Source organism: Solanum tuberosum, unplaced genomic scaffold (genome assembly GCF_000226075.1).
Source record: "Solanum tuberosum cultivar DM 1-3 516 R44 unplaced genomic scaffold, SolTub_3.0 scf00265, whole genome shotgun sequence".
NCBI classification, from domain to species: domain Eukaryota; kingdom Viridiplantae; phylum Streptophyta; class Magnoliopsida; order Solanales; family Solanaceae; genus Solanum; species Solanum tuberosum.
The window spans coordinates 766,701-793,494 of NW_006239189.1; the positions used below are offsets into that span (position 1 = coordinate 766,701).

Sequence of the window (26,794 nt, forward strand, 5' to 3'; positions counted from 1 at the left end):
TACTGATGCTCCTGCTGATTGGGTTTCTTATCTCGCCTTAGCTGAGTGGTGGTACAACTCCAACCCACATTCTGCTATTCACTCTTCTCCTTTTGAATTGTTATATGGCTATCCTCCTCCCTTACATCTTCCATACTTGCCTGGTGACTCTGATTCTGCTGCTGTTGAGGATTTTATGCTCAACAGACAGTTTAAACTAGAGTTGGCTAAGTTTCATTTACATCGAGCCCAACAACGGATGTGTGCACAGGCCAACACTCATAGGTCTGATAGGCATTTCCAGGTTGGTGATTGGGTTTATGTTAAACTTCAACCTTATAGACAATCTTCCTTGTCTATTTTTCCATATCACAAGCTCACTTCTCGATTTTTTGGTCCATATCCCATTGTGGAGAAGATCGGTGTTGTGGCATACAAACTCCTCCTCCCTCCTGAAGTGCAAATCCATCCTACTTTTCATATTTCTCAACTTAAATTCTGTCATGAACTTCCCAGTACTATAGTACACCCTCCCATCATTGACTTATCTAGTCCTCATTGCCCTGAGCCTGAATATATCTTGGAGCGCCGAATGGTGAAGCGTGGTAATAAGGCGGTTGCCCAGTGGCTTATTCAGTGGTCTGGCCTTGATCAATCTTATGCTACTTGGGAGTTGGCTTCTACATTACAAATTCGGTTTCCTTCTATCACCCTTGTGGACAAGGGTGCTGTTTCACAGGGGGGTATTGATACCAATTTGGGTGCAACAGCCACGTAATACTTCAGTCACATGGCAGATACCACGTCAGTGCTGAGCTGGAAGGTCACACACCATTAGCATGACTACTATTTTGGCGGGAAAAGTAGTTAGAATCAGTTCCTATGCTCATTTCTAGTATTCATTATAATTCTCCTTGTATTTTCCTTTAATTCTGATTAAGTAGTATTAATAGGAGTGGATAGTACTTGTAAGGCATAATTTGAATGTGATAGCTCAATATAACTTTCATTTCCCCTCTCATTCTCTCTCAATTTCTCCCCTGTTCTTCATCCTTCTCTTCATTCTTCTTCTTTCTTCTTCTTATCTGCATTTCACACCCTTGATACCTTCATTTTGGTATCATTAAGTGGCTCCATACCAGAAGGGCTCTTCAATATCTCTACGCTAATGGGGATTTCACTTCTCACTAATAACCTTTCCGGTAGTCTTCCATCTGTTTCAGGCTACTGGCAAACAAATCTAGTGTTTTTGAATCTTGGTGATAACAACATTGGTGGAGTTATACCCACCTCAATCTCCAATTCTTCAAATATATATGCATTATATCTTAATAATAACAAATTTAGTGGACAAATTCCCAACTCATTAGGGGATTTGAGGTATCTTGAAGTTCTGGAATTGTTCAATAATAGCTTATCGTCTCCACACCTAAGTATCCTAACTTCATTGGTGAACTGCAGAAATTTAACAAGCATATTGTTAAAGAAAAATCCTCTGAATGGTGTTCTTCCGGATTCCATTGGCAATCTCTCCAAAGCTATTAAAATATTTGATTTATCTAGTTCTGAAATTAGAGGCAAGATACCATTAGGAATTGGGAATTTAAGTAGCTTAAACACTTTGACCTATTCGGCAATGACTTGACTGGATCAGTGCCAACAACGTTATGTGATTTACACATTCTTCAAGGATTACGTCTTGACAATAATAGGTTAAGTGGACCCTTGCCGGAGTGCCTTTACAAATTGTCATCGTTGGGCTTGTTTAATTTGACATATAATCAGATTTCAGGTCCGATACCATCTAGCATTGGCAACATTACCTCTTTGAGAAATATTTATATAAATTCAAATAGGCTCACTAACATACCCATGAGTCTATGGAGCCTCAAAGATCTTTTGGTGCTTCACTTGTCCAATAATTCTTTGGTCGGCTCTATACCTCCCGATTTTAGCAAGTTGAATGCCATAACATCCATAGATCTGTCCAGGAATCACCTTTCAGGAAGTATTCCCTCGACAATTGGAGACTTGCAGAATCTACTTTATCTTTCTTTGGCTTATAATGAGTTACATGGATCTATTCCGGAGTCACTGGGGAAAATGATAAGTTTGGAATCGGCGAATCTATCCAATAACATTCTTTCAGGTACGATCCCAAAATCATTAGAGTCACTTCGATATCTGAAGGATTTCAATGTATCATTCAATAGATTAAAAGGTGAAATCCCAAGTAAAGGACCCTTTCGCAATTTCACCTCTCAAGCTTTTATGGGAAATGAGGAGCTGTGCGGGGAGTTGCTTTTTCAGTCTTGTAGGGCTAGGTCTTTTCATCATTCAAGGATAACCAAATTGCTTCTGACTATACTTGTCCCACTGGTAGCTGCAGTACTAGTACTTGGCTCAATCGTTGTGTTGATGTTAAGGAGACGTCGGAATAGAAATGTTCCAATTCAAGATGAATCCTTTACTGCAACAACACTAGCCAGGATTTCATACATTGAAATTGAAAGGGCAACTCAAGGGTTCGACCAATGCAACTTGCTAGGCTCTGGAGGTTTTGGCACTGTTTACAAGGGTATGTTTGCAAACGGGATGACTTTGGCAATCAAAGTGTTCAATTTACAGGTTGAAGGTGCGTTAAAGAGTTTTGATGCTGAATGTGAAGTTTTACGCAACCTTCGTCATAGAAATCTTACCAAAGTTATCAGTAGTTGTACTAACTTGGATTTTAAAGCATTACTTCTTGAGTATATGCCCAATGGAAGCCTAGAGCTGTGGTTACATTCTGATGATCGCTTCTTGAATATGATCCAAAGATTAGACATAATGATCGATGTTGCATTTGCTTTGGAATATCTCCATCATGGTTATGGAACAGTGGTTGTACATAGTGACCTGAAGCCTAGCAATGTCTTGCTAGATGAAAAGTTGGTTGGACATGTGAGTGACTTTGGCCTGACCAAGTTATTAGGAGAAGGGGAATCAATTGTTCATACTAAAACACTTGCTACAATGGGGTACATTGCACCAGGTAACTTTCTTTTAGTCCTTTCATTATCGCATATAAATTGTTATTTTACATCACATTAGAACTCGGTGAAAGCCTGAGTGGATAATTCAATTAAAGAAAACATATTATATCACTGATTAAGCATGAAAAAAAATGGTATTGATAACATTGAAATATGACTGTTCCAAACTCTATATACATGCATCTACGATGATAAGAAAAAGAAGCATGTGGTCATGTCGTTTCAATTTTTTTTAAAGCAAATGTTTCCTTCAAAGGAGATTAAATAGATAAAGCAAAGGAACATAGAGGGGGGCTATGCCTAACCTCTGCAATACAAGGAATGAGGAAGTCATCCTTACACTCTAACTTACCGGAGAAAAGGAGGAGGAGGAAAAAAAGGGTTGTTCCACGTCAATTAAGCATATAAAAAGATTTTAGAGCAAGCAGAGAAACTCAGCCACGATAAAATAAAGTTGCCTCTCTTCACTATTGTTTACCTTCTCTTAAATTATGTTTCAAAGTGAAATGGCCAAGTGACCTCATAGATTGAATCCGTTTAATATCATCTGCCAGAAGTCATATCGTTTCAATTGATTACCTTACTCTTGTTTAAATCCCATTATACCTTTAAGTTTTTTTAAGTGTTTGTATACTCAAGGTGGATTCAACTATTTTTCATATCTAGCAAAAAAAAAATAATAAAAAAAAATATATATATATATTTGGCTCGTCAAAATACTAATTACTCTGGTACATTGCATCAGAGTATGGATCAATAGGATTAGTTTCTACAAGATGTGATGTGTACAGCTACGGAATCATGCTCATGGAAACTTTCACAAGAAAAAAGCCATATGATGAAATGTTTCAAGCAGATTTGAACATGAGAAGGTGGATCTGTAATTTACTATCTGTCGCACCAGATGATATCATTGATGACACCTTATTGGAACCTGAAGAGATTGATTTTAAGAAAAAGTTGCATTGTGTGTCCTCTATTTTGGAGTTGGCATTGAATTGCACAGCTGAATCTCCTTATGAGAGGCCGAACATGAAAGATGTCCTGGCAAATATCAATAAGATCAAACAAGAATTTCTTCGCAGATGATGTAACAAGGTTTATGTGATGGTACGTATACAACTTTTTGAAACATTCTAATGTCATATGGAGAAATTATTGTCTTTTCTATACCATGAATAAATGTAGATGGGGTTTTTTAATTCAAATCCATCATCCTGGCTGCATTAACTTCTGATGCTGGGGAGGTTTCCCTACCACCGATATTTGAATCCAAAAGGTATAGTGTTGAGCTGGTTTCAATCATTTACAGGGGTAAAGTTTAACCGTGGTCTATAAGCACCAATAAATTGACTTAGCTTGTGACAAGAATTCTTATGGAAATTGGTTGTAGTAAAATAAACCTTGAGATGAAATAGAACCTCATTGACAGTTGTTCTTTTGTTACCATATCTAGCCTTCTAAAGTTCTCAACAGATAAAAGCACCTATAGCTTGAGTAGCAGTCTTTAGAGCTGAGTTACTTAGTGTAAGCAAACTGTTTACGCTGAGCAGATTGCGCCTATCCATACTGTTTCATCCTTTGGAATTCTACAACAGAATCACCGGGAAACGATTAAAAAACCAAAGTTAGTCAATACATCATCTATAGGGATTTACTAAGGGTGACCTTTCTGAATTTGAGGAGAACTTTCTCAGTATCCCAGGTTTGTTATTACTTTCTAAGTTCGAGGAAAACTTCTCCAGTGAGTAAAATAAATCAAGAATTTATAAGGAGAAAGACCAACATTTTTGCCAACGGAAATTTCATCATGGTGACAGTTGAAATATATACGTTATGTTGAAAAGTTAACTGCTCAAGTCTCTGTTAATACTATAGTATAGTGAGTATATTTTTGCCTGTGCTGAGTTTGTATCATAATGACTGGAAACTCAAGTTTGATCACATTTAAACTTCTGTACAGGTAATGCTGCCTTCCAGTCCTGGCGTAACAAATCTGGGTGACCGCAATTGCAACGAATACCAATCTTTGTTCCGAGATTAGAACTTTTTCTTGTTCATTCAAGTTTGGAGTGTGTGTCAAATAACTTTAATATATAAGATGTGTGCTAAAGTTGGTATGGAGAATGTCTTGTATTAGTATGGATGATCATTATTGTAAAAACAATTTAATTATAAGAGGCAAAAACTCAACCCAAAATCATTTTCAGGTAAGTGCGTCAACCCCACTTAAATCTTCATTCAAGGAAATTTCTTGAAGACTTTTAGTTAAATTTGGGGCAGTGTATTTTCTGCAAACAAACTGTTTGATTGATTGTCTCAAAGAGAAATAGAATCTGGCTTTTCCTTATAATTAGAAGATGAAGAATACAAGACAAATTTCCTATATTTCGTTTCTTGGCAAAGAGATTCGTCGAGATATTTTTTCAAGATTACCAGTTAAAACTCTGCTTGCACTTGAAGTTCGTTTGTAAACGCTGGTGCACTCTGATTTCGACCCCCTGTTTTATCTCTCTGCATCTCAAGAGGTTTAGTTCGGACCCTGACAACCATTATATCCTTGTTTGGACTAGGGAGAGAAATGGTTTGATCCGTATACGAAATCCAGTATACTTCATAAAGCTTACTGATTACTGAACCTCGTATGTCTGATTATTTGTCTATGGAACCCGATAAATCAATTCAAGATTCTCCCTATGCACTCTATAAACCTTCAAAAAGCACACAAATGTTACGTTAGTGTGGGTTTTGGGTATGAACAGAATTCTGATGATTACAAGGTCATGAGGATTCTAAACTATCAGAAAGGTAGGCGAGTTACTATAGTTGAGGTTTACTCAACCAAATTGGAATCTTGGAGAGGTGTGAAAATTAATAATCTCTTAAACATGACTACCTGCCACTGTGATGCAATTGTTGAAGGGTTTAATTACTGGGATATCAAAAACATGAAAAAAACACCCCGTAATACTGTTCTTGCCTCGTTTGATTTGAAGAGAGAGATGTTCGTTTGGTTTGGTAACTGAATCTCAAAGTTTTAGGGCCATAAACTATCCTGGGTGACTTGCATACTCATCACACACTGAATTCAAGACGTGTCTTGAGGTTTGGATATATGAGGATGATAGGAACAGATTCTATTCGTTCAGTTTTCTACTATAATGTCTTGTATCGATTAACGGTTTCAAGCCTGTCCCAGTCAATTTAAAGAAGAAAAGGAAGGCTCCAATTCCGTAGAAGAAGAAGCAAAATAGAGCTAACAGGCACATAGCCGAACTGAAGTAAATGTAGCAATTCTAACAAAATTATGCTACTGAAAATTGAATCGAATCACATCAAAAAGTAATGATTGAGAATGTGAAGAAAATGAAATATAAAAAATGAAAAAATAAAATTTTAGAAAATATTAGAATAACAAAAACATTTTTTATAAAATAATAAATTAAAAAGAAAAATTCAAATATAAATAAAGGGAAAGAAAAATATTTTAAAAAGTTTCATGTACTTGCACCTAATTCCTAACCCTCCCTTGGGAATTGAGGAGTGCAATTACTACCCTTCAAGTACACCCGACTCCTCTCTTACCAAGTATTCTATCTGTTCCTAATTACTTGTTCACTTTTCTTTTTTTGGTTGTCTTTAATTATTTGTCCATTTTGACAAATCAAGAAATGACAAAAAAAAATTAACTACTATATCCTCAATTAATTACTTTAAAAAAAATATAACTTTTTGAAAATCTTTGTTTTTAATTCACCCACTTCATAATTAATAGAAGTAAAATGGTAATTTTACTATGTCATTAATTGTTTTATTAATATGTGTGTCCATTCAAAAGTGGATACATAATTAGGATCAGAAGAAGTAATTACTTGGTCTACCAAGCATATCAAAAAGAGTAATTACATCAAATCTCAATTACATGTGACTTTCTAAACAACCCTTAAGTGGGAAAAAGGGTACTCCATGGTGATGGAGACGTAAAACAAATAAATGATTATTGGGCACAGGTATATTAGGGGTAAATTAATCCCTTAAGCATACAGAAAAAGGGTTACTTATCAATATGTACCGACAAAAAAAAAATTCAACAAAATAATCACACACACACATATATATATATATATAAGAACTCTAGGCCTGTCTGCGTGGCGCGACCACAAACCAGGATTTCTTTTTTAATCTATTTATTTTCAAAACTAGCATTCTCCTTTCATGAAAAATTGCGACTTTAATGAAAAATTATGACTTTTATGAAAAGTTGTAACTTCTATGAAGAGTTGTGACTTTTATGAAAAGTTATGTCTTTTTCGAAAGGTTGCAACTTTTTCGAAAAGTTGTGACATTTCCAATAAGGCACAATAAATATTTGTTCACACTACCCTTTGTTGTCTAGCTATAAATAGAGGGATTTCCTCTTATATTAAAACAACGAAAATTCTGAACTTCTTCTTCTTCTTCTGCACAATTAAATATTCATGAACAATTTTTTCCTTTCTGTTTCATCCTATTGTTATCGATTCTGATATGTTTTTTTACGGTCATTAATTTATGCTTATGTTATTAATTGATGTTTTAATTTTCGCATTTGAATGATACCAATCGAGATGGCTTTTTCAGGGACTGGCCTCTTCCCTGAGGCAATCCCTGGGATTCAAAAGAGTAGTTATTGTTATAAGTATTTGTTAGTACAAATAAAATAACACACGTTAATTGAATATTCACGCAAGTTTTCTCTACTGAAAGATGTTTAACTATGTTTGGACTTTCAATTCACTCAAAAAAAAAAATGAAGTTAAAACATCATTCTAATGTATAAGCAAATGATGTTTTTTCTTAAAAATAAATAAATTTATGTCCAGACAACCGACAGGCTCAAAAATGCCATACGGACTGTGAAGTCAAAATCAAAATTTTAATAAACGTGTGGTGGGTCTCCTCTGAATTTAACAACTGTTGAGTTTTGGCTGTTTGGTAAGATTTGGACCCGCCTTTTACTAAAAGAGCAATTGTTGTTCCCTACAATTTCATAACAAGTGCAACCCCCTTATACTAATACTAATAATAATAATATATTGTTAATACTTACTACAAATTAAACATGGAAAAATTTGTTTGTGTTATCTTTCAATTACTGTGCTTCTTAGTGGCATGCATTGCCACAAACACTAGCACTGATCAATCTGCTCTTCTTGCATTCAAACACGGAGTTACTCTAAACTCTTTAATATCTCAAAATTGGTCTTCTCAAGTTACTGTTTGCGATTGGATTGGAGTCACTTGCGTTCCTCACCACCATAGGGTAACTGCACTGAATGTATCCAACACGGACATTTATGGGTCCATTCCGCCACATTTGGGAAATCTCTAGATATGAGCAGAAATAATTTACAGGGTGATCTCCCTCAAGATTTGTCTCGTTTACGTAGACTGAAGGTGATGAATCTCGGATTCAATAACTTCAGTGGAGAGATTCCAACGTGGTTTGGTTTCTATTCTGAGCTTCAGATGTTAATTCTTGATAACAACAGTTTCACTAATATACCTTCTGCTTCTATTTCTAACCTGTCTATGTTGGAAATTCTCAGTGTTAGATACAATCATCTCAAGGCGATTTTCCCAAAGATATTGGCAACCTTCAGAATCTGAAGGAGTTGATTTTATTCAAAAACCAACTTACTGGCTCTATTCCATTCTCCATTTTCAATATTTCATCGTTAGAAAATTTAGATCTCACGCATAATCAATTATCAGGAAGTCTTCCTGTGGATATATGTCGCCGTCTTCAAAGAATAAAGAGCATTTCAATCATTTCCAACCACTTGAGTGGTTACATTCCATCGGGTTTATCTAACTGCACGGAACTGTTTGAATTGTCATTGTCATACAATATCTTCACTGGGACTATTCCACCAGAAATTCTCAACTTGGAGAGGCTTGAGAGCTTAAACCTTGGGGGAAACAACTTGCAAGGTATTTTACTAAAAGAAGTTGTGTGAGTTAGTTAAATCTAAACTAGCAAGTGAATACAAAGTTTATCTATTCAAAATCCTTTTAGCATGAGCCTAGTTTTGAAATTGTTAATTGAGAATCGTTAAGTCTACATCATCGGTGGGGATGGGTGTTTTGGTCTCCTTATATGGACTTGGACACTCCTCCCCTTATAAACTAGCTTTGGGTGTTGAGCTAGGCCCAGGTGCTATATCTATCCAGAATTAACACCTTGAGCTACAGCATAAATTTGCAAGTTGGTTGGCAATTTGCAGGCACAATTCTAGCAGAGATTGGTACTTTATGAAACTTGCAGCAATTACAATTGGAGAACAATCACATCGTGGGTTCAATACCATGCACCATATCCAACTTATCATCACTATTGTTGCTTAATTTCAACACAAACAATTTATCAGGTAATTTTCAAGCAACGTGTTCAACTGATTACTGATTAGTACTCTTGCATCATGCATAGAATCAATTGTTGATATATGAACTGATGCAATGTTTGGTAAACTGGAGCAATCAAATAAACTTAATCCGGATAATACAGATATGTGGCAGGTGTTATGCCAAGAGAGATTGGGAATCTTCACAAATTGGAGATACTTTTTTTGCAATTTAATCAGTTAAGTGGTTCCATACCAGAAGAGCTCTTCAATATCTCTACATTGAGAAGGCTATCACTGGGATACAATAACCTTTCAGGTAGTCTTCCATCTTCTTCGAGCTACTGGCGGACAAATCTAGAGCTTTTAGTTCTTTCTGTAAACAACATTGGTGGATACCCAGCTCAATCTCCAATTCTTCAAATCTAAAGAAATTAATTCTTGAGGATAACAAGTTGAGTGGCCCAATTCCTAACTCGTTGGGTGATTTGAGACAACTTGAAAAATTGGTGTTGTCCAATAATACCTGTCACGACCCAATTTCTCAAGTCATGATGGCACCTACTATACCTCACCAGTAGGTAAGTCAGCCCGTAACACAGAATATCAAGCAATGAGTGTAAGGGCAGAAACTAGCGAAAACAATAATCTAAACAAGGACAACAAGGCGGAAGCAAACCAAAATAAATATATACAAAAATCCCTCCCAGAACCCGAAAGTCACTAGTACAGAGCTGTCTTATAAAAAGTACAAGTCCCAAAAGTGGACCACAACAAAGTGTGTCCCAAAAGCAACAAGACTAGCTAAAACAAAAGAAGGAGACAGAACAAACCCAAAACGCCAAGTGCTCACCCTCGTCTCCGAGTCACAGCTGCAAAAGAAGGCTGGAACTAATCACCGCTGGTAACTGGTACTGGGACCTACATCACGAAATAGATGCAGAGTGTAGCATGAGTACCAAACAACAGGTACTCAATAGGCATCAAAGACCGACTGAGCAAAAGGGGTAAAAACAATAAGAAAGGATAGAATCTAGACACAGAGAGGTCAGAGCCGATATGAAAAGAAAGCACACGAGCATACCAGAAGTAAACTAAGTACAACTAAACTAAACCTAACTGGACCCCCCATAACCCAAGAAGGTATGTGCAAGTTTAAATAAAACCTGAACGAATCCCCATAAGCCCGACAGGTACATAAAATAGCTAAGTCTACTGAGAAAGAAGAAAATCGGGCTCCCAGCCCAAAGTAACCAAAAGAACCCATCAAACTCCACCCAGCTAGCAGTGCACTTCCAGCCTAGTTAGAAAGAGTGACCTCGGGGGCACCTAACCAAACAGTCCACTCCCAGCCCAGCTAGAATGAGGGACTTGTGGGTGAGGTAGATATCGCGAGTCGTCTTACCATGCAGTCAGCTCCCAGCCTAGCTAGAAAGAGCGACCCGGGGACACCCAACTAGCAGCACACTCCCAGCCCAGCTAGAAAGAGAGTCCCGGGGGCAATTGCCGAAATCACTGAGTCTACCCAACCAGCGATACGCTCCCAGCCCAGCTAGATGAACGACCCCGGGGGTGATGGTATCTCCAATAGGATCCAATCCAGCAACAGCCACCGTGGAACACCGTCCACTCCAAGAAATCACAGAAAAGGCTCCAAGCCTATACTATCTCAATCACACACCTCTAGTGATGCACCGAACCTCCGAGAACGCGTCGGAACCGCAGAATTAGAGGGAGAAGATACAGAAGGGCAACAAGCAGCGATAACGCCTAATCTAAGGCTCAAACTATCAGACACAAGTTTGTTACTCCAGTCTATAAGGAGCTAAGTCATCCGAACGACGTCGGCAGAAAGTCAAGGCTATCAAGCCCACACAGGTCATAAGTCTAAGGCAACGCTAGCCTAACCTAGACTAAGGACATCATGCTTACAGTTGACAATGAACAAAGCATGCAACACACAACATACAAGCATACAATAGCATTTAGCACATAAGCATGTGATTCTACTAACCCGACTAACATGGTACTACGCCTGAAATATGGTCAATCGATCCTAACATAAGGTATCTAATCAAAGTAAACTAAGAAACTGGTACCCACCCCCAATTCACTCCAATCCACATGCTTTTACACAATTAAGCTCAATCTAATAGAAAAGGAAGTTGTAGCCTACCTTTCGGCTGACCGTGCGCGCTCCAAATCACTTTGCCGAAGCTTTTCCTTCCCGAACGACCTTTGAACGCTGTCACTCTATCAAATAAAGGGTCGCAACATTAGTACAGTCGTTTAGACACCAAAATCACAACAAACGGGGACGGGTCAATTTTGGAGTCAAAATGAGAATCGTGGGACCCGCACCGAACTTTTTGGATTTGACTCCGCTAAGAGACCCAAAACAGTATCCCAAACTTGTGTTCTGAAATAGAACACAATTTGGAGCTCAAAACGCAGCAAAACCCAACATGCAAGAAAACCACACTTTAATCAACTTAAAAGAAAACATGCAGCAGTCTAAACTCGGAATATACAAGAATCGAATGGTGCCCAACACTCCTTGAACACTCCACGACGTAGCCACGATAATTCCCAACACTTGGGACTTCAAATCACCCAAAACCAAGCTAAAATGACCAAGATATCACCAATTCAAGAAAGCCAAAAATAAGAACTCGAAAAAGGCTACAGCAGTCTGGTAAATCACGAAATTTACCTCGAACGACGTGAACCCAACAACTTCCAGTCAATCCTTAGCGAAGACACCAAAAAATTGAAGCTCCCGCACTTCAAATTGCCTTATTCGGTTGAGAGATGAGGGAGATATGAGGTTTTTCAGATTGGAAAAGTGCTGACTTTTCTGCTCTAAATACACCAGATTTCAGCCTATTTTTCGAAAACTTAAAAACTCCGAAGGGGTGCTCTGAACTCGTTCGGAACCCCGTGCACGCAAACGAGATATACAACCATACCAAATTCGATATTCTGGACTCAATAACGTAGTCAAAATTTCCATACGAAGTCATCTTGAAAAAAAGTGGGTCCCACACCCAACCGTCATTTTAAGTCAAAAATTACAAAGGGGCTCGGAAAAAGCTCGGAATCCTCGGGACACAAAAAAATGGTCAATCTAGACCAAACTCGACATTCCGGAGCTAACGACGCTAACAAAATTCTCATATGAGCGCGTTTACTCAGAATGTTGACTAAAGTCAAACTTAGGCTTAAACTTAAAGTTAAAACGCCTAATCGCACCGACTCGCACTGAAAACGTCGTGAGCCATGCCGACCATGCTACTAAACTAAAATGACCCTTCTGAAGCTGATGGAACCGTCAAAATTGGATTTAGATGTCATCTTCTTGAACTTTTGATTGAAAAGGATCGTTCAAGGTTCATAAGCTCCAAAAACACTAAAACTCGCACAATAACCAAACGAACGACCAGGTGATCGAACTGTCAGTCCCAGCAAGTCATAAATGACTTAGGGTCGCTACAGGAACGCTCTAAACGACACACAGAGGGAAAAATATAGAAATGACCAGGAGGGTCATTACATCTTCCTTGACCAACTGCAGATCTTTAAGACGCATATTGTTAGCAAATAATCCTCTGAATGGTGTTCTTCCAAATTCCGTTGGAAATCTCTCCACTTCTATGGAAATATTTGATTTATCTCTTTCTGAAATTGGGGGTCAGATACCATTAGGAATTGGGAATTTAAGTAACTTAAGCACTTTGTCCCTATTCGGAAATGACTTGACTGGATCAGTGCCAACAACATTCTTTGATTTACACATTCTTCAAGAGTTAATACTTGACAATAATAGGTTAAGTGGACCCTTGCCAGAGTGCTTTTGCAAAATGTCATCGTTGGGCTTGGTTAATTTGTCATATAATCGAATTTCGGGTTCCATACCATATTGCATTGGCAAAGTTACCTCTTTGAGAAATATTTATCTAAATTCAAATAGGTTTACTAACATATCCATCAGTCTATGGAGCCTCCAAGATCTTTTGGTGCTTGACTTGTCAAATAATTCTTTGATTGGTTCTTTACCTCCAGATTTTGGAAATTTGAATGCCATAACATATGTAGATCTGTCCAGGAATCATCTTTCAGGAAGTATTCCCACACAATTGGAGACTTACAAAGACTACTTTATATTTCTTTGGCTTATAATGAGTTACAAGGATCTATTCCAGAGTCACTCGGGAAAATGATTAGTTTGGAATCGATTAATCTATCCAAAAACATTCTTTCAGGTACGATTCCAAAATCATTAGAGTCACTTCGATATCTGAAGAATTTCAATGTATCATTCAATAGATTAGAAGGTGAAATCCCAAGTAAATGACCTTTTCTCAATTTCACTTATGGGAAATGAAGATGAAAAACTGTGAGCACACAAGCTCATAACACCGTTGATAAACTTAGAGAAGAAACTGGAGTAAGGAAGAAATGAGAGAGAATTTTATTAATCTGAATCTGGACCCTTTACAAGTGAGATACATCTTCAGGTTATATAGAAAGCCAGAAGAAGAAGAAAATATCTAATCGACCAACTGATTCATCAGCACAGTAATCGAGGTAACTAACTAGCACCAACTAACATTCTGAAATGACCTTCTAACTAACTAATGGATTCGTAACTAACTTCTGAATATTTAGCTATTTCAACAGAAGAGTTATGCGGCGGCTTGCTTTTCCAACCTTGTATGAGTAGATCTTTTCATCATTCAAGGAGAAGCGAACTGCTTCTGATTATACTTGTCTCACTGGGAGCTGCAGTAATGGGACTTGACTCAGTTGTTGTGTTTATGTTAAGGAGACATCGGAATAGAAATGTTCCAACTCAAGCCGAATCTTTTCCTGCAACAACACCAGCCAGGATTTCATATATACATTGAAATTGGAAGGGCAACTCAAGGGTTCGACCAATGCAACTTGCTAGGCTCTGGAGGTTTTGGCTCTGTTTACAAGGGCATGTTTGAAAATGGGATGACTTTGGCAATCAAAGTGTTCAATTTACGGATTGAAGGTGCATTCAAGAGTTTTGATATTGAATGTGAAGTTCTACACAACCTTCGCCATAGAAATCTTGCCAAAGTTATCAGCAGTTGTACTAACATGGATTTTAAAGCATTACTTCTAGAGTACATGCCCAATGGGAGCCTGGAGAAATGGTTACATTCTGATGATCACTTCTTGGACATAATCCAAAGATTAGACATTAATGGTTGATGTTGCATCAGCTTTGGAGTATCTCCATCATGGTTATTCAACAGTCGTTGTACATAGTGACTTGAAGCCTAGTAATGTCTTGCTAGACGAAAGATTGGTTGGACACGTGAGTGACTTTGGCCTGGCCAAGTTATTCGGAGAAGGGGAATCAGTTGCTCATACTAAAACACTTGCTACAATGGGGTACATTGCACCAGGTAAATTTCTTTTAGTCCTTTTGTTACCACATATAAAGTGTTATTTTACATCACATTAGAACTTGGTGAAAGCATAATCAAAATGGCCAAGTTAGCTCATAGATTGAATCTGTATATTATTACCTTTAATCTGCCAGAAGTCATATTGTTTCAATTGATTACCTTACTCTTGTTTTATTCCCATTATACCTTTAATTTCTTATTTGGCTCGTCAAGAAACTAATTACTCTGGTAACATTGGATCAGAGTATGGATCAGTAGGATTAGTTTCTACAAGATGTGATGTGTACAGCTACGGCATTATGCTCATGGAAACTTTCACAAGAAAAAGGCCATATGATGAAATGTTTCAAGAAAATTTGAACATGAGGAGTTGGGTCTGTAATTCACTACCTGTCGCACCAGATGATATTATTGATGACACCTAATTTCTGTTAGGATTTTGTCCTGATTTTCTTACCTTCTTTGAAGTTTATTTTTTCTAAAAGAAAAGACAAAACATTACCATAAATGTTTTTACTTTTTCTTGAAAGGAAAATATAATATTCTTTTCATATTTGGTTTATTCTTTCCTTTTAGGAAAATGTTTTTGGAGTAGCTAGTTCTTTTCTAGTAGGAAAGGTTTTAGGACTCTAAAAATATAGGTTTGTTTCTTCTAACTCAATAACAATAACATCCACAATGTAGTCGTATAAGAGTCTTGTTTATGGGGAAATTTAATCTCTCAACAGTTATAATATTTTTTTCTTTTAAATTAGTTTTCATATTAATAATATTATGTTTTAGTATCGCTTTATTTGTCATCTAATTTATCACCGTCTTGATTGCAATTGTAAGCTTCCGCATGACGCCCAACTCACCTTCATAACCCAACAATTTCAACCTGAAGAGATTGATTTTGAGAAAAAGTTGTGTTTTGTGTCCTCTATTTTGGACTTGGCATTGAATTGCACAGTTGAATCTCCTAATGAGAGGCCGAACATGAAAGATGTCCTGGCAAATATCAATAAGATCAAGCATGAATTTCTTCACAGATGATGCACCAAGGTTTATGCAAACGGTAGGCATCCAACATAGCTCCTAGATTTAAACTTTTCTTGTTTCTTGTGCTTTCCTCTCGTGTATATTTCAAGTTTGAGTGAGTGTGTCAAATAACTTAAGTACATAACATGTTTACTACAATTGGAAAGGAAGAATGCCCTGTATAATATGATTAATGAGGTTATTATGTTAATTTCAACTACAATAGTACACAAAGAGTGGTGTATAATGTTGAACTAAAATTGAACTTTTCTTTGTTTATTGCTTTCCTCTTGTGTATGTACCAATTTGAGTGTTTCTCTCAAATATAAGTGTAATATAGGACAAGTATATATAAGATGTGTACTAAAGTTGTTATAGAAGAATGCCCTGTACAATATTAATGATCGTTATTGTTTTGATGTATCTACTTTGCAGATGTGAATCCCTCCGCTTAAGCTTTTTAGATGATATAGTCAGACACTTCAATACTCCTTTATGTTACACCACGCTGCTCCTTTCTCAAATAACTTGATAGAACATTCAAAAAAGACGTAATCTAACACCCTTTTTTGGGACAGACTTTAGTAAAGTCAAGTCGACCAACTGTGGAAAATTTATAACTAGGGGTGTACAAAATCGAACCAAACCGCAAATTAAACCAAAAAAAAAACCCGACTAGTGGTTTGGTTTGACTTGGTTTGGTATTGGAAAAAAAACCCGACTATATTTGGGTTGGTTTGGTTTTAACTAAAAAAATCAACCCGAGGCCAAACCAACCCGACGTTATATATATAATTTTAAAATATTATTTTATACATAAAATAGATATAATTTTTAAATATTTCTTATACTTTTTCATAGTTTTTGTCTTTTAATATATTATTTCAAGTTTGTAACTTAGAATTATGAATGTTCCAATAAAGATTATAGTCCACATATGTTGGTAATTATAATAAAGCTCAAATCAAAATCAAATTAATGCTAATGCAAAAAGAAAATCAATTCAACACTAATAATGACAATAATATTGAATATTTGTTCTTTAGTTTTACATTGGTTTAGACAATTAAAATACATAATCTAATTTTAATTTCATTTAATATTTAGTCATGTAACTAATACTTATTGAACTTATTTTAGCATGATTTAGTACTTTTAAATTATGATCATTTTCATTATGAATTGTTAATTTGCAATTTTTGTTTTACGCGATTTCATTATTATTATTTTTGTTGGATATTCTAGTGTCATTAATTATATCACATTTTGTGTTATTTTTTTAAGAAACAACTTAGATAGTTGTATTTTGATAGGACTAAAGAAATATTTGAAATACAAGTAAATTATATGTTTGTATGAATACTTTACCAGAAAAACCCGAAAACCCGAGGTTGAAAAACCCGAGTTTTTTTGGTTTGGTTTGGTTTATAAATTTTAAAATCCGACATAAATGGTTTGGTTTAATATTTGAAAAACCCAAACCAACCCGACCATGTACACCCTTATTTACAACCCCTTATCTACGGCATTGCTTGGCCCTCTTTCCTTGATAATAATTAAAAATCAAGGAAAAAGGTTTGCATAACATTAGAAAGGTATGCTGTACTGTCCATATGGTTTAAACAGGAAATAATAAGAAAACCTTTCATCATAATAAGAGCTCAGGTAAAGATCGGATATTACCGTTGACAATATAATTAAATAATATAAAAGTTTGTTCTCTCTAATCGCTTAAGTTTTTAGATGAGATGGTCACACAATTCAACAATTATTAGTGGAAACTAATTTTTCTAGTACTGTTCGAACTAGATAAGTATTAGGTAAATTATATAAATTTGTATTTTCTGCTTATTTAAAATACAAGAAAATATACACTAAAAAAATATTTTTCTTCCGACCCTACTCAATCACTGAATTTAATGCCTATTTGGAAGGAGAAAAAAAACTCTCTAAGAAGACCTAGTAAATCCAACTAATTTTCCATATACTGCTCTTTGATATAGCACATGAAGTCAAGTCACTCTGGAAAATTTATAGCCCCTTATCTACGACATTGCTTGGCCCTCTTTTATCCCTATTTAATGACTAGCTTGGTTTGATTTTTCATTTAAAAATAACTAAATGAATTATATTGATGTATTAAATCTATAAATCAACCCAAATTAACAAAAAGTGTTTTTCAATTTTTTGGTTTTTTTTATAATTATACAATAATTGAAAAAGAGATCAAATATATTTTCACTTACATATGTGATAGGCTAAAACCTAAAGAGATCAATTTTACTTTATATTACGAAAGAATTTTAGAAAGAAAAAAAAAAGACAAAAAAGAGAGAATTTTGCTTTAAAACAATTGACAAATAATAAGAAGAGAGAAAATAGGAACAATAAAATAATGAACTTTTTATTTTCAAAATATATATGATAGATTAAATATAGTCAAGAACAATGATAAAAAAATGATTAATATCATCGTGTACACAGGTTGAATGTAGATGCGAAGGAGAAAATTTAGGCAAAAAAAAGAATATATGCATGTATGAAAAAATCTTAAAGAGATAAACAAAAAAGTAAAAAAAAAAAAAGTTGAAAAAGTTGTTATTACCAAAGAACTGTTTAAAATAAGAAGAGAGATGAAGAAATGATAAAAAATAATTATACTTTTTCAATAAATAAAGGAAGGAAAGAAAAAACATTTCTTGAAAAGGCAAAGAAAAAAAAACGAGTAAAAGAGAACATGGCTAATAAATGATAAATAGATTTTAAGAAATCTTTTTTTTGCTAAAAAGTTATAAGTGGGCTATTTATTGCCAATTTTAATTATAAAACATGTCATGATGTGCCATTTTTTCTTTTTAATATAGTGTACAATTATTATTGGATGAAGGGATTACCATAGTAAAGAAAAGTTCTAAAGAAATTTGGATGTCTGATGAAATAATATATTATCTCAAAACAAAGACTTGGGGACAAAATTTTAATAAAGTCAAGCCAACCACTGTGGAAAATGTACAAATTACAACCCCTTTATCTACGGCATTGCTTTTGTTCCTTTTTTTTATACAAATAAGGGACCCAGTCCTTAGCAACCTTTTGTCCCTATTTAGCTCAACACTTGTTTCCTTATCTTATGTGCAATCACATGGAGAAAGCATACTCTTTCTTTCTTTCACTACTACTCTTGCACCTATACTTGTTAGAGACATGCATTAGCAAAAACATAGTAATTAACACAGATCAATCAACTCTACTTTCATTGAAAGCTAGTTTTACTCTAAACTCTTCTCATCCCTTAACTCAAAATTGGTCTTCTCAAGCTTCAGTTTGTGATTGGATTGGAGTCACTTGCGGCTCTCGCCACCATAGGGTGAGAGCACTAAATGTATCCAACTTGAACATTCTTGGAAACATTCCACCACAATTGGGAAACCTCTCATTTCTCGTTTCGCTTGATCTTAGTAGTAATAATTTCCAAGGAGACCTCCCTCAAGATTTGTCTCGTTTACGTAGATTGAAGGTGATGAATCTAGCAAACAATAACTTCACTGGCCAGATTCCCAAAGATTTTGGTAACCTTATGAGGTTAGAGAAGTTGGTTCTAGTCAGTAATAAACTTAGTGGCTCAATTCCATTCTCCATTTTCAACATTTCCTCGTTGGAAATTTTAGCTCTCACATATAATCAATTATCAGGGAGTCTACCTGTAGATATATGTCGTCGTCTTCAAAAAATAAAGAGTATTTCAATCATTTCCAACCACTTGAGTGGTCAAATTCCAACAGGTTTGTCTAACTGCACAGAATTGTATGAATTGTCATTGTCATACAATAACTTCAGTGGAACCATTCCACCAGAAATTGTAAACTTGGAGAGGCTTCAGTTCTTAAACCTTGGGGGAAACAACTTGCAAGGTACATTCTGCATACTTTAATTTCTCAATGTGAATATATAACATCCTACTTTGCATATATATGTAAGCCCACAATATTTAGGGTGTGTTTGGTACCAAGGAAATTTTCCTACTTTCCTATTTTTTTATGTTTGGTGCTTAGCATGAGGCTAAGCACCAAAGTTTGTTAATTGAGAATTAACACCTTGAGCAACATCATAAAAATTTGCAAATTTGTTTGCCGTTTGTTGAAATTTGCAGGCACAATTCCAGCAAAGATTGGTAATTTAGGAAAGATGCAGCAATTACAATTGGAGAACAATCGCATCGTGGGTTCAATACCACGCACCATATCGAACTTATCATCACTATGGATGCTTAATTTGAACACAAATAATTTATCAGGTACCTTGGTCTTGTTTGTCATGGAATTAATTGTTGGTTTTTATCAACTCTTATATATACTGATGGGCACAATCAAATAAAAGTAATTTAGATATATTCTTTCGTGTGGCAGGTATTATACCCAGAGAGATTGGAAATCTTCACAAACTGGAGATACTTTATTTGCAAATTAATAAGTTAAGTGGTTCCATACCGGAAGGGCTCTTCAATATCTCTACACTAACAGAGGTGTCAGTTTTCTTCAATAACCTTTCGGGTAGTCTTCCATCTGCTTCAGGCTACTGGCAAACAAATCTACAGCTTTTGAATCTTGGTCAAAACAACATTGGTGGAGTAATACCCACTTCAATCTCCAATTCATCAAATCTAGAGATTATAGATCTTAGTATAAACAAATTCAGTGGCCAAATTCCTAACTCGTTGGGGGATTTGAGGGATCTTGAATATCTGGACTTGTTCGTTAATAACTTATCGTCTCCGCACCTAAGTATCTTAACTTCATTGGTGAACTGCAGATATTTGAAAGAAGTAATATTAGGGGAGAATCCTCTGTATGGTGTTCTTCCAGATTCCATTGGCAATCTCTCCATTTCTATCATGGAACTTGAGTTATATAGTTCTGAAATTAGAGGCCAGATACCATTAGGAATTGGGAATTTAAGTAACTTAAACACTTTGTCCCTATCCGGCAATGACTTGACTGGATCAGTGCCAACAACCTTATGTGATTTACACATTCTTCAAAGGCTAGGACTTGGTCTTAATAGGTTGAGTGGATCCTTGCCAGAGTGCCTTTGCAAAATGTCATCGTTGGGCTTGCTTTCTTTGTACTATAATCGGATTTCTGGTCCGATACCATCTTGCATTGGTAATGCAACCTCTTTGAGAAACGCTTATCTAAATTCAAATAGGCTCACTAACATACCCACAAGTCTATGGAGCCTCAAATATCTTTTGGTGCTTAACTTGTCAAATAATTCTTTGATTGGTTCTATACCTCCAGAATTAGGGAACTTGAAAGCCATAACATCCATAAATCTGTCCAGGAATCACCTTTCAGGAAGTATTCCCTCCACAATTGGAGACTTGCAGAGCCTAGTTTATCTTTCCTTGGCTTATAATGAGTTACAAGGTTCTATTCCAGAGTCACTTGGGAAAATGATAAGTTTAGAATCGGCGAATCTATCCAATAACATTCTTTCAGGTACCATTCCAAAATCATTAGAGTTGCTTCGGTATCTGAAGAATTTCAATGTATCATTCAATAGATTAGAAGGTGAAATCCCAAGTAAAGGACCTTTTCTCAATTTCAACTCTCAATCTTTTATGGGAAATGGAGGGTTATGCGGCGGTTTAGTTTTCCAACCTTGTATGACTAGGTCTTTTCATCATTCAAGGAGAGGCAAACTGCTTCTGATTATACTTGTCTCACTGGGAGCTGCGGTAATGGTACTTGGCTCAATCGTTGTGTTTATGTTAAGGAGACGTTGGAATAGAAATATTCCAACTGAAGCTGAATCCTTTGCTGCAACAACACTAGCCAGGATTTCATACATTGAAATTGAAAGGGCAACTCAAGGGTTTGACCAATGCAACTTGCTAGGCTCTGGAGGTTTTGGCTCTGTTTACAAGGGCATGTTTGCAAACGGGATGACTTTGGCAATCAAAGTGTTTAATTTACAGGTTGAAGGAGCGTTAAAGAGCTTTGATGCTGAATGTGAAGTTTTACGCAACCTTCGTCATAGAAATCTTACCAAAGTTGTCAGCAGTTGTACTAACTTGGATTTTAAAGCATTACTTCTTGAGTATATGCCTAATGGAAGCCTAGAGCTGTGGTTACATTCTGATGATCGCTTCTTGAATATGATCCAAAGATTAGACATAATGATTGATGTTGCATTTGCTTTGGAATATCTCCATCATGGTTATGAAACAGTTGTTGTACATAGTGATTTGAAGCCTAGCAATGTCTTGCTAGACGAAAAGTTGGTTGGACATGTGAGTGACTTTGGCCTGACCAAGTTATTAGGAGAAGGGGAATCAATTGCTCATACTAATACACTTGCTACAATGGGCTACATTGCACCAGGTAACTTTCTGTAAGTCCTTTTATCATCGCCTATGATGTGTTATTTTACATCAAATAATTAGTTGACTGGTTCTAATATAATGCATCACATTAGAACTGGGTGAACGCCTAAGTGGATGGCTTATTTTAATTGGAAGTTATCACCTAGTGTTTTTTGTCACTTTGTTGGAATTTAATCCACTTCATTGACCATTAAGCCACAATTAGCCTTGGGTATAAATATAGATAGTATTTTGATTTCTTTGGCTCGTCAAGAAACTAATTACTCTGGTAACATTGGATCAGAGTATGGATCAGTAGGATTAGTTTCTACAAGATGTGATGTGTACAGCTACGGCATTATGCTCATGGAAACTTTCACAAGAAATAGGCCATATGATGAAATGTTTGACGGAAATTTAAGCATGAGGAGTTGGGTCTGCAATTCAGTACCTGCAATGCCAGAGGATATTATTGATGTCACGTTAATGGAACCAGAAAAGACTCACTTTCAGGAAAAGTTGTGTTGTGTGTCTTCTATTTTGGAGGTGGCGTTGCATTGCACAACTGAATCTCCCAATGAAAGGTTGAACATGATAGAAGTCCTTGCAAATATCAAGAAGATAAAGCAGGAATTTCTTCGCAAATGATGTACGTAGCAGTGGTAAATATCCAACTTTTTAAAAGTATTCTGATGTCATCTAGATATATTATTTCCTTATTCAAGAATAGAAATGATTATTGTCTTGTGAGCTTGTCTATATCGTACAAATATATTGAATTGGATATTCTGGTTTTCCATACAAATATATCCCCTTGTATAAGAAAAAACAAGAACTAATTGAAGCATAACTTAATTCATGATTATAAGTAGAAGAACCCAACATTTTTGCCTATGGAAATTTGAATTGTGATGAATGTTGAAAACTGAAGTAAACAACTCAAGTCTGTGTTACTATTAGTTTATTTTTGTATGTGCTGTGCCAGCTCAAGTTTAATCCTAATTGAAAATTTGTGCAGGTTGTACGTGCTGCCTTTTCTCCTGGTTTAGCAAATTTGGGTGATACCAATTGAGATGAAAAATCAACATTTGGTCCGAGATTTGAACTTTTCTTGTTTCTGTTCTTGTGAATATTTCGACATTTGGTAAAATAAGTCTAATGTATAAGATGTGTACTACAGTTGGAATAGAAGAATGCCCTGTATAATATTGGATTGTTAATGTATAATATTGAACTAAAATTTAGCGTGTGCATCATCATTTTTATTTCTTTTAATATTTCCCTTAAGAAGTATTACGATGCAACAATTGAATTGTCCAAAAGGAATTTCTGCACCAACATTTTCCTGTATCATCCAACACTGACTTGAACACCTAATAGCAGTCTACAAAAGAGCTTAGAACCAACAGCGGATGGATTGATTTATGTTTTAATTCGTGTAACATTTAGGTGATTTTGTTTTGTTTGGACCACACACTCTTCTCAACCTTTAACCAAAATTGGTCTTCTCAAGCTCCAGTTTGTCATTGGGTTGGGGTCACTTGTGGATCTCGCCATCATAAATGTACTCAAGATGGACATTTATGATTCCACTTGTTAAATTGTAGAATCTAAGCTATATTCTTCAAAATACCAGATGCAGAACTAGAGAAAAAAAACCTTACATTTCTTTTCAATGAAATCAGAATGATCTGTTTTTGTGTTATCTTCTACATTACAAATGCACTCTTTTATATATAAAGTGCACCGACTCATTTGTAACTAACACATGTGTAACACGTGCTCTTGCATAACAAACTTTATAACAAACCTCTAACTACCACTAGCAACTTCAAGCAGCAGCTGATTTATTTAACTAACAGTAAGTAGTTCCTTTTGCTTCTTCTTTGAATCTCAATACTCCCCTTCAAGCTGGTGGTTGAAACACATCTAACACACCAAGCTTGGACAATAAGAACTCATGTTGTCCTGTCCCAAGCCCCTTTGTCAGTATATCAGCTAACTGCATGTTGGAACAAACAAATTGAGGATCTATGAATCCAGCCTTCACCTTGTCCCTAATGAAGTGACAGTCGATTTCAATATGTTTCGTCCTCTCATGAAATATGGGATTTCCTGCAATTTGAATAGCCGACTTACTATCTGAAAAGAGTTTAATAGGAACTGATATAGACACATTCAACTCTTGCAGTAGCCCTGAAAGCCAAATCAATTCTGAGACTACTGCTGCCATGCTTCGATACTCTGCTTCAGCAGAGCTTCTACTCACAGTCTGTTGCTTTTTTGACTTCCAAGAAATCAAAGACTCTCCTAACTTTATCACATAACCAGTGACGGATCTCCTGGTGTTGGGACAGGATGCCCAATCTGAGTCACAATACCCTGTCAAGTTTGTAATCTCACCCTTCTTCAGAAAAATACCAAGGCCCGGAGACTTTTTGATGTATCTCACAATTCTAAGGGCTGCATCCCAATGTGACACTTTTGGATGTTGCATGAATTGGCTTAAAGTTTGAACTCCAAATGCTATGTCCGGCCTTGTTATTGTCAAGTAGATCAACTTCCCAATTAACTTCTGATAAGATGTAACATCAACCAACTCAGGATCAGAACTGTTTCCTGTGTGTTGATCATAAGTCAAGCTAGTGAACTTGTGATTGAATTCAACAGGAGTATTGAATGGTTTTGCACCACTAAGACCTGTGTCAGCAATGAGTTGCAGTGCATATTTCCTTTGGTTTAGCAGGATTCCACCTTTGGATTGCATCACTTCTATGCCCAAAAAATATCTTAACTTCCCCAAATCTTTCATCTTGAAATGCTGGTGTAATGTAGACTTAGCTTCATCAATCATCTTGGAGCTTGAGCCAGTGATCAACAAGTCATCAACATACACCAGAAGCACTACAATATCACCCCCATACTTCCTGGTGAACATAGAATAGTCATGAGCACTTTGACTATAACCAGCATCTAATAAAGCATCAGTGAATTTAATGTTCCATTGTCGAGAGGCTTGTTTCAAACCATATAGAGACTTTTGTAACTTGCATACTTGATTGTTCCCTTTTTTGTGAAAACCAAGAGGTAAGTTCATATAAACATCCTCATGCAGATCACCTTGTAGAAAAGCATTACTCACATCCATTTGACATAGGTCCCAGCCATAGGAAGCAGCTAAACTGATAACTGTCCTAATTGTTACCATTTTTGCAACCGGAGAGAAAGTCTCATTGTAGTCCAGCCCTTCCCTTTGTGTGTACCCTTTAGCCACTAATCTAGCTTTGAATCTGTCGACTGCACCATCAGACTTGTACTTGATTTTATACACCCATTTTGAGCCTATGGCCTTTGCACCTGGAGGCAGGCCTACAATGGTCCAGGTATTGTTATCCTCCAGTGCCTTGATCTCATCTTGCATAGCTGAGATCCATCTAGCATCTTGTGAAGCTTCCCTGAATGTTTGAGGTTCAAGTGAAGCTGAAAAAGATTGTACATAGGCCTGATAATTGTTGGACAGATGAGCATAGTGAACATGGTCAATAATGGAATAAAGACTGGATTTAGGTGGAACAATATAATCTTTGCTCCAGATGGGAGGCTTGGATATCCTGCTGGTCTTTCTAGGTGCTGCAGGTGGAACTATATCTTCAACATGTGCCACTACATCTTCAACAGGATGCTCAGTATGTGTCTCTTGATGTAAAAGTTCAGGATCCATTTCAACTTCAGGAACCTGTTCCATTGTCTCTGCAGCAAGAGGAAAATCAACAGAAGATAAGTCTGAAACTTCTGGTGATATCCTTGACTGTGCAACATCAGGGAGTTCTGCATCTGTGATCTGTTCTGAGGAAACACCTGCATCCTGTAGAAATGGTGAGAGTAAAGGGAAGGGGTCTTGTGACTTGTCCCCTTGAAAAGGGAAAATGTGTTCTCTGAAGGTCACATCCCTACTGATGAACACAGTTTTGGACTCTAAGTCATATAATTTGTACCCTTTTTGTGTGGAAGAATATCCAATAAAGACAGCCTTCTTGGCTCTTGCTGCAAATTTATCTCCTTTAGGCAATACTGTGGCAAAGCATAAGCAACCATATACCCTCAAATGATCAAGATTAGGAGCCGTGTGATACATCATCTCATAGGGAGATTTTCCATTTAACAGAACAGTAGGCAATCTATTAATGAGATAAACAGCAGTCAATACACATGTTCCCCAAAATCTACTAGGTATATGTGATTGAATCTTTAAAGCCCTCCCTATCTCTAAAATATGTTTGTGCTTTCTTTCAACAACACCATTTTGCTGAGGTGTGTATGGACAACTACTCTGATGGACTATTCCATGATCAAGCAACAAGTCAGTCATGCAAGTATTGAAAAACTCTGTACCATTGTCAGATCTAACAACTTTTATTCCAACACCAAACTGATTACAGACCATAGAGATAAAATTCTTCAAGACTACTACTACCTCTTTCTTAGACTGCAGCAACATAATCCAAGTGAATTTGCTGTAATCATCTACAATAGTCAAGAAGTAGTGTTTTCTATCATATGTAGGGTGTTTAT

General features: G+C 36.2%; 4 protein-coding genes and 1 pseudogene across 5 annotated transcripts; all 5 read left to right on the forward strand.

The window, feature by feature from the left end:
* The first annotated feature begins 1,851 nt into the window (after positions 1-1,851).
* LOC102585524 (probable LRR receptor-like serine/threonine-protein kinase At3g47570) lies at positions 1,852-3,098 on the forward strand. Its single transcript, XM_015313756.1, has 2 exons — positions 1,852-3,013; positions 3,073-3,098. The coding sequence occupies exons 1-2, from the start codon at positions 1,852-1,854 to the stop codon at positions 3,096-3,098; spliced, it is 1,188 nt and encodes a 395-aa protein (XP_015169242.1).
* Positions 3,099-7,621: 4,523 nt separating this feature from the next.
* LOC107062763 (LRR receptor-like serine/threonine-protein kinase GSO1) lies at positions 7,622-9,312 on the forward strand. The gene is made up of 4 exons (XM_015313757.1): positions 7,622-7,676; positions 8,162-8,331; positions 8,609-8,987; positions 9,281-9,312. The coding sequence occupies exons 1-4, from the start codon at positions 7,622-7,624 to the stop codon at positions 9,310-9,312; spliced, it is 636 nt and encodes a 211-aa protein (XP_015169243.1).
* A 3,618-nt stretch (positions 9,313-12,930) lies between these two features.
* On the forward strand, positions 12,931-13,617 carry LOC107062764 (probable LRR receptor-like serine/threonine-protein kinase At1g34110). Its single transcript, XM_015313758.1, has one exon. It carries the CDS (start codon positions 12,931-12,933, stop codon positions 13,615-13,617), a length of 687 nt encoding a protein of 228 aa, XP_015169244.1.
* A 570-nt stretch (positions 13,618-14,187) lies between these two features.
* Positions 14,188-15,263, forward strand: LOC107062765 (probable LRR receptor-like serine/threonine-protein kinase At3g47570; annotated as a pseudogene).
* A 3,746-nt stretch (positions 15,264-19,009) lies between these two features.
* On the forward strand, positions 19,010-23,475 carry LOC102585860 (probable LRR receptor-like serine/threonine-protein kinase At3g47570). 2 transcript variants are annotated; one of them, XM_015313791.1, is made up of 5 exons: positions 19,010-19,769; positions 20,009-20,152; positions 20,265-22,241; positions 22,527-22,884; positions 23,241-23,475. In XM_015313791.1, the coding sequence occupies exons 1-4, from the start codon at positions 19,379-19,381 to the stop codon at positions 22,868-22,870; spliced, it is 2,856 nt and encodes a 951-aa protein (XP_015169277.1). In that variant the 5' UTR covers positions 19,010-19,378; the 3' UTR covers positions 22,871-22,884; positions 23,241-23,475. The 2 variants fall into 2 exon arrangements, with proteins under 2 accessions (XP_015169277.1, XP_015169278.1); XM_015313792.1 differs by having other exon boundaries at positions 22,527-22,871.
* The last annotated feature ends 3,319 nt before the right edge of the window (positions 23,476-26,794 follow it).

What these genes read in the sequence shown, in the direction of transcription:
- LOC102585860 (XM_015313791.1), top strand. Translation starts at nt 19,379, where the DNA reads ATGAATCTAGCAAACAATAACTTCACTGGCCAGATTCCCAAAGATTTT. An exon ending in TGGGGGAAACAACTTGCAAG is followed by an intron (nt 19,770 to 20,008) that starts GTACATTCTGCA and finishes TGAAATTTGCAG; the next exon opens with GCACAATTCCAGCAAAGATT. An exon ending in AATGGGCTACATTGCACCAG is followed by an intron (nt 22,242 to 22,526) that starts GTAACTTTCTGT and finishes ACATTGGATCAG; the next exon opens with AGTATGGATCAGTAGGATTA.
- LOC107062763 (XM_015313757.1), top strand. Translation starts at nt 7,622, where the DNA reads ATGGCTTTTTCAGGGACTGGCCTCTTCCCTGAGGCAATCCCTGGGATT. An exon ending in ATAGGGTAACTGCACTGAAT is followed by an intron (nt 8,332 to 8,608) that starts GTATCCAACACG and finishes TCTCAGTGTTAG; the next exon opens with ATACAATCATCTCAAGGCGA. An exon ending in TGGGGGAAACAACTTGCAAG is followed by an intron (nt 8,988 to 9,280) that starts GTATTTTACTAA and finishes GGCAATTTGCAG; the next exon opens with GCACAATTCTAGCAGAGATT.
- LOC102585524 (XM_015313756.1), top strand. Translation starts at nt 1,852, where the DNA reads ATGAGTCTATGGAGCCTCAAAGATCTTTTGGTGCTTCACTTGTCCAAT. An exon ending in AATGGGGTACATTGCACCAG is followed by an intron (nt 3,014 to 3,072) that starts GTAACTTTCTTT and finishes ACATCACATTAG; the next exon opens with AACTCGGTGAAAGCCTGAGT.
- LOC107062764 (XM_015313758.1), top strand. Translation starts at nt 12,931, where the DNA reads ATGACCAGGAGGGTCATTACATCTTCCTTGACCAACTGCAGATCTTTA.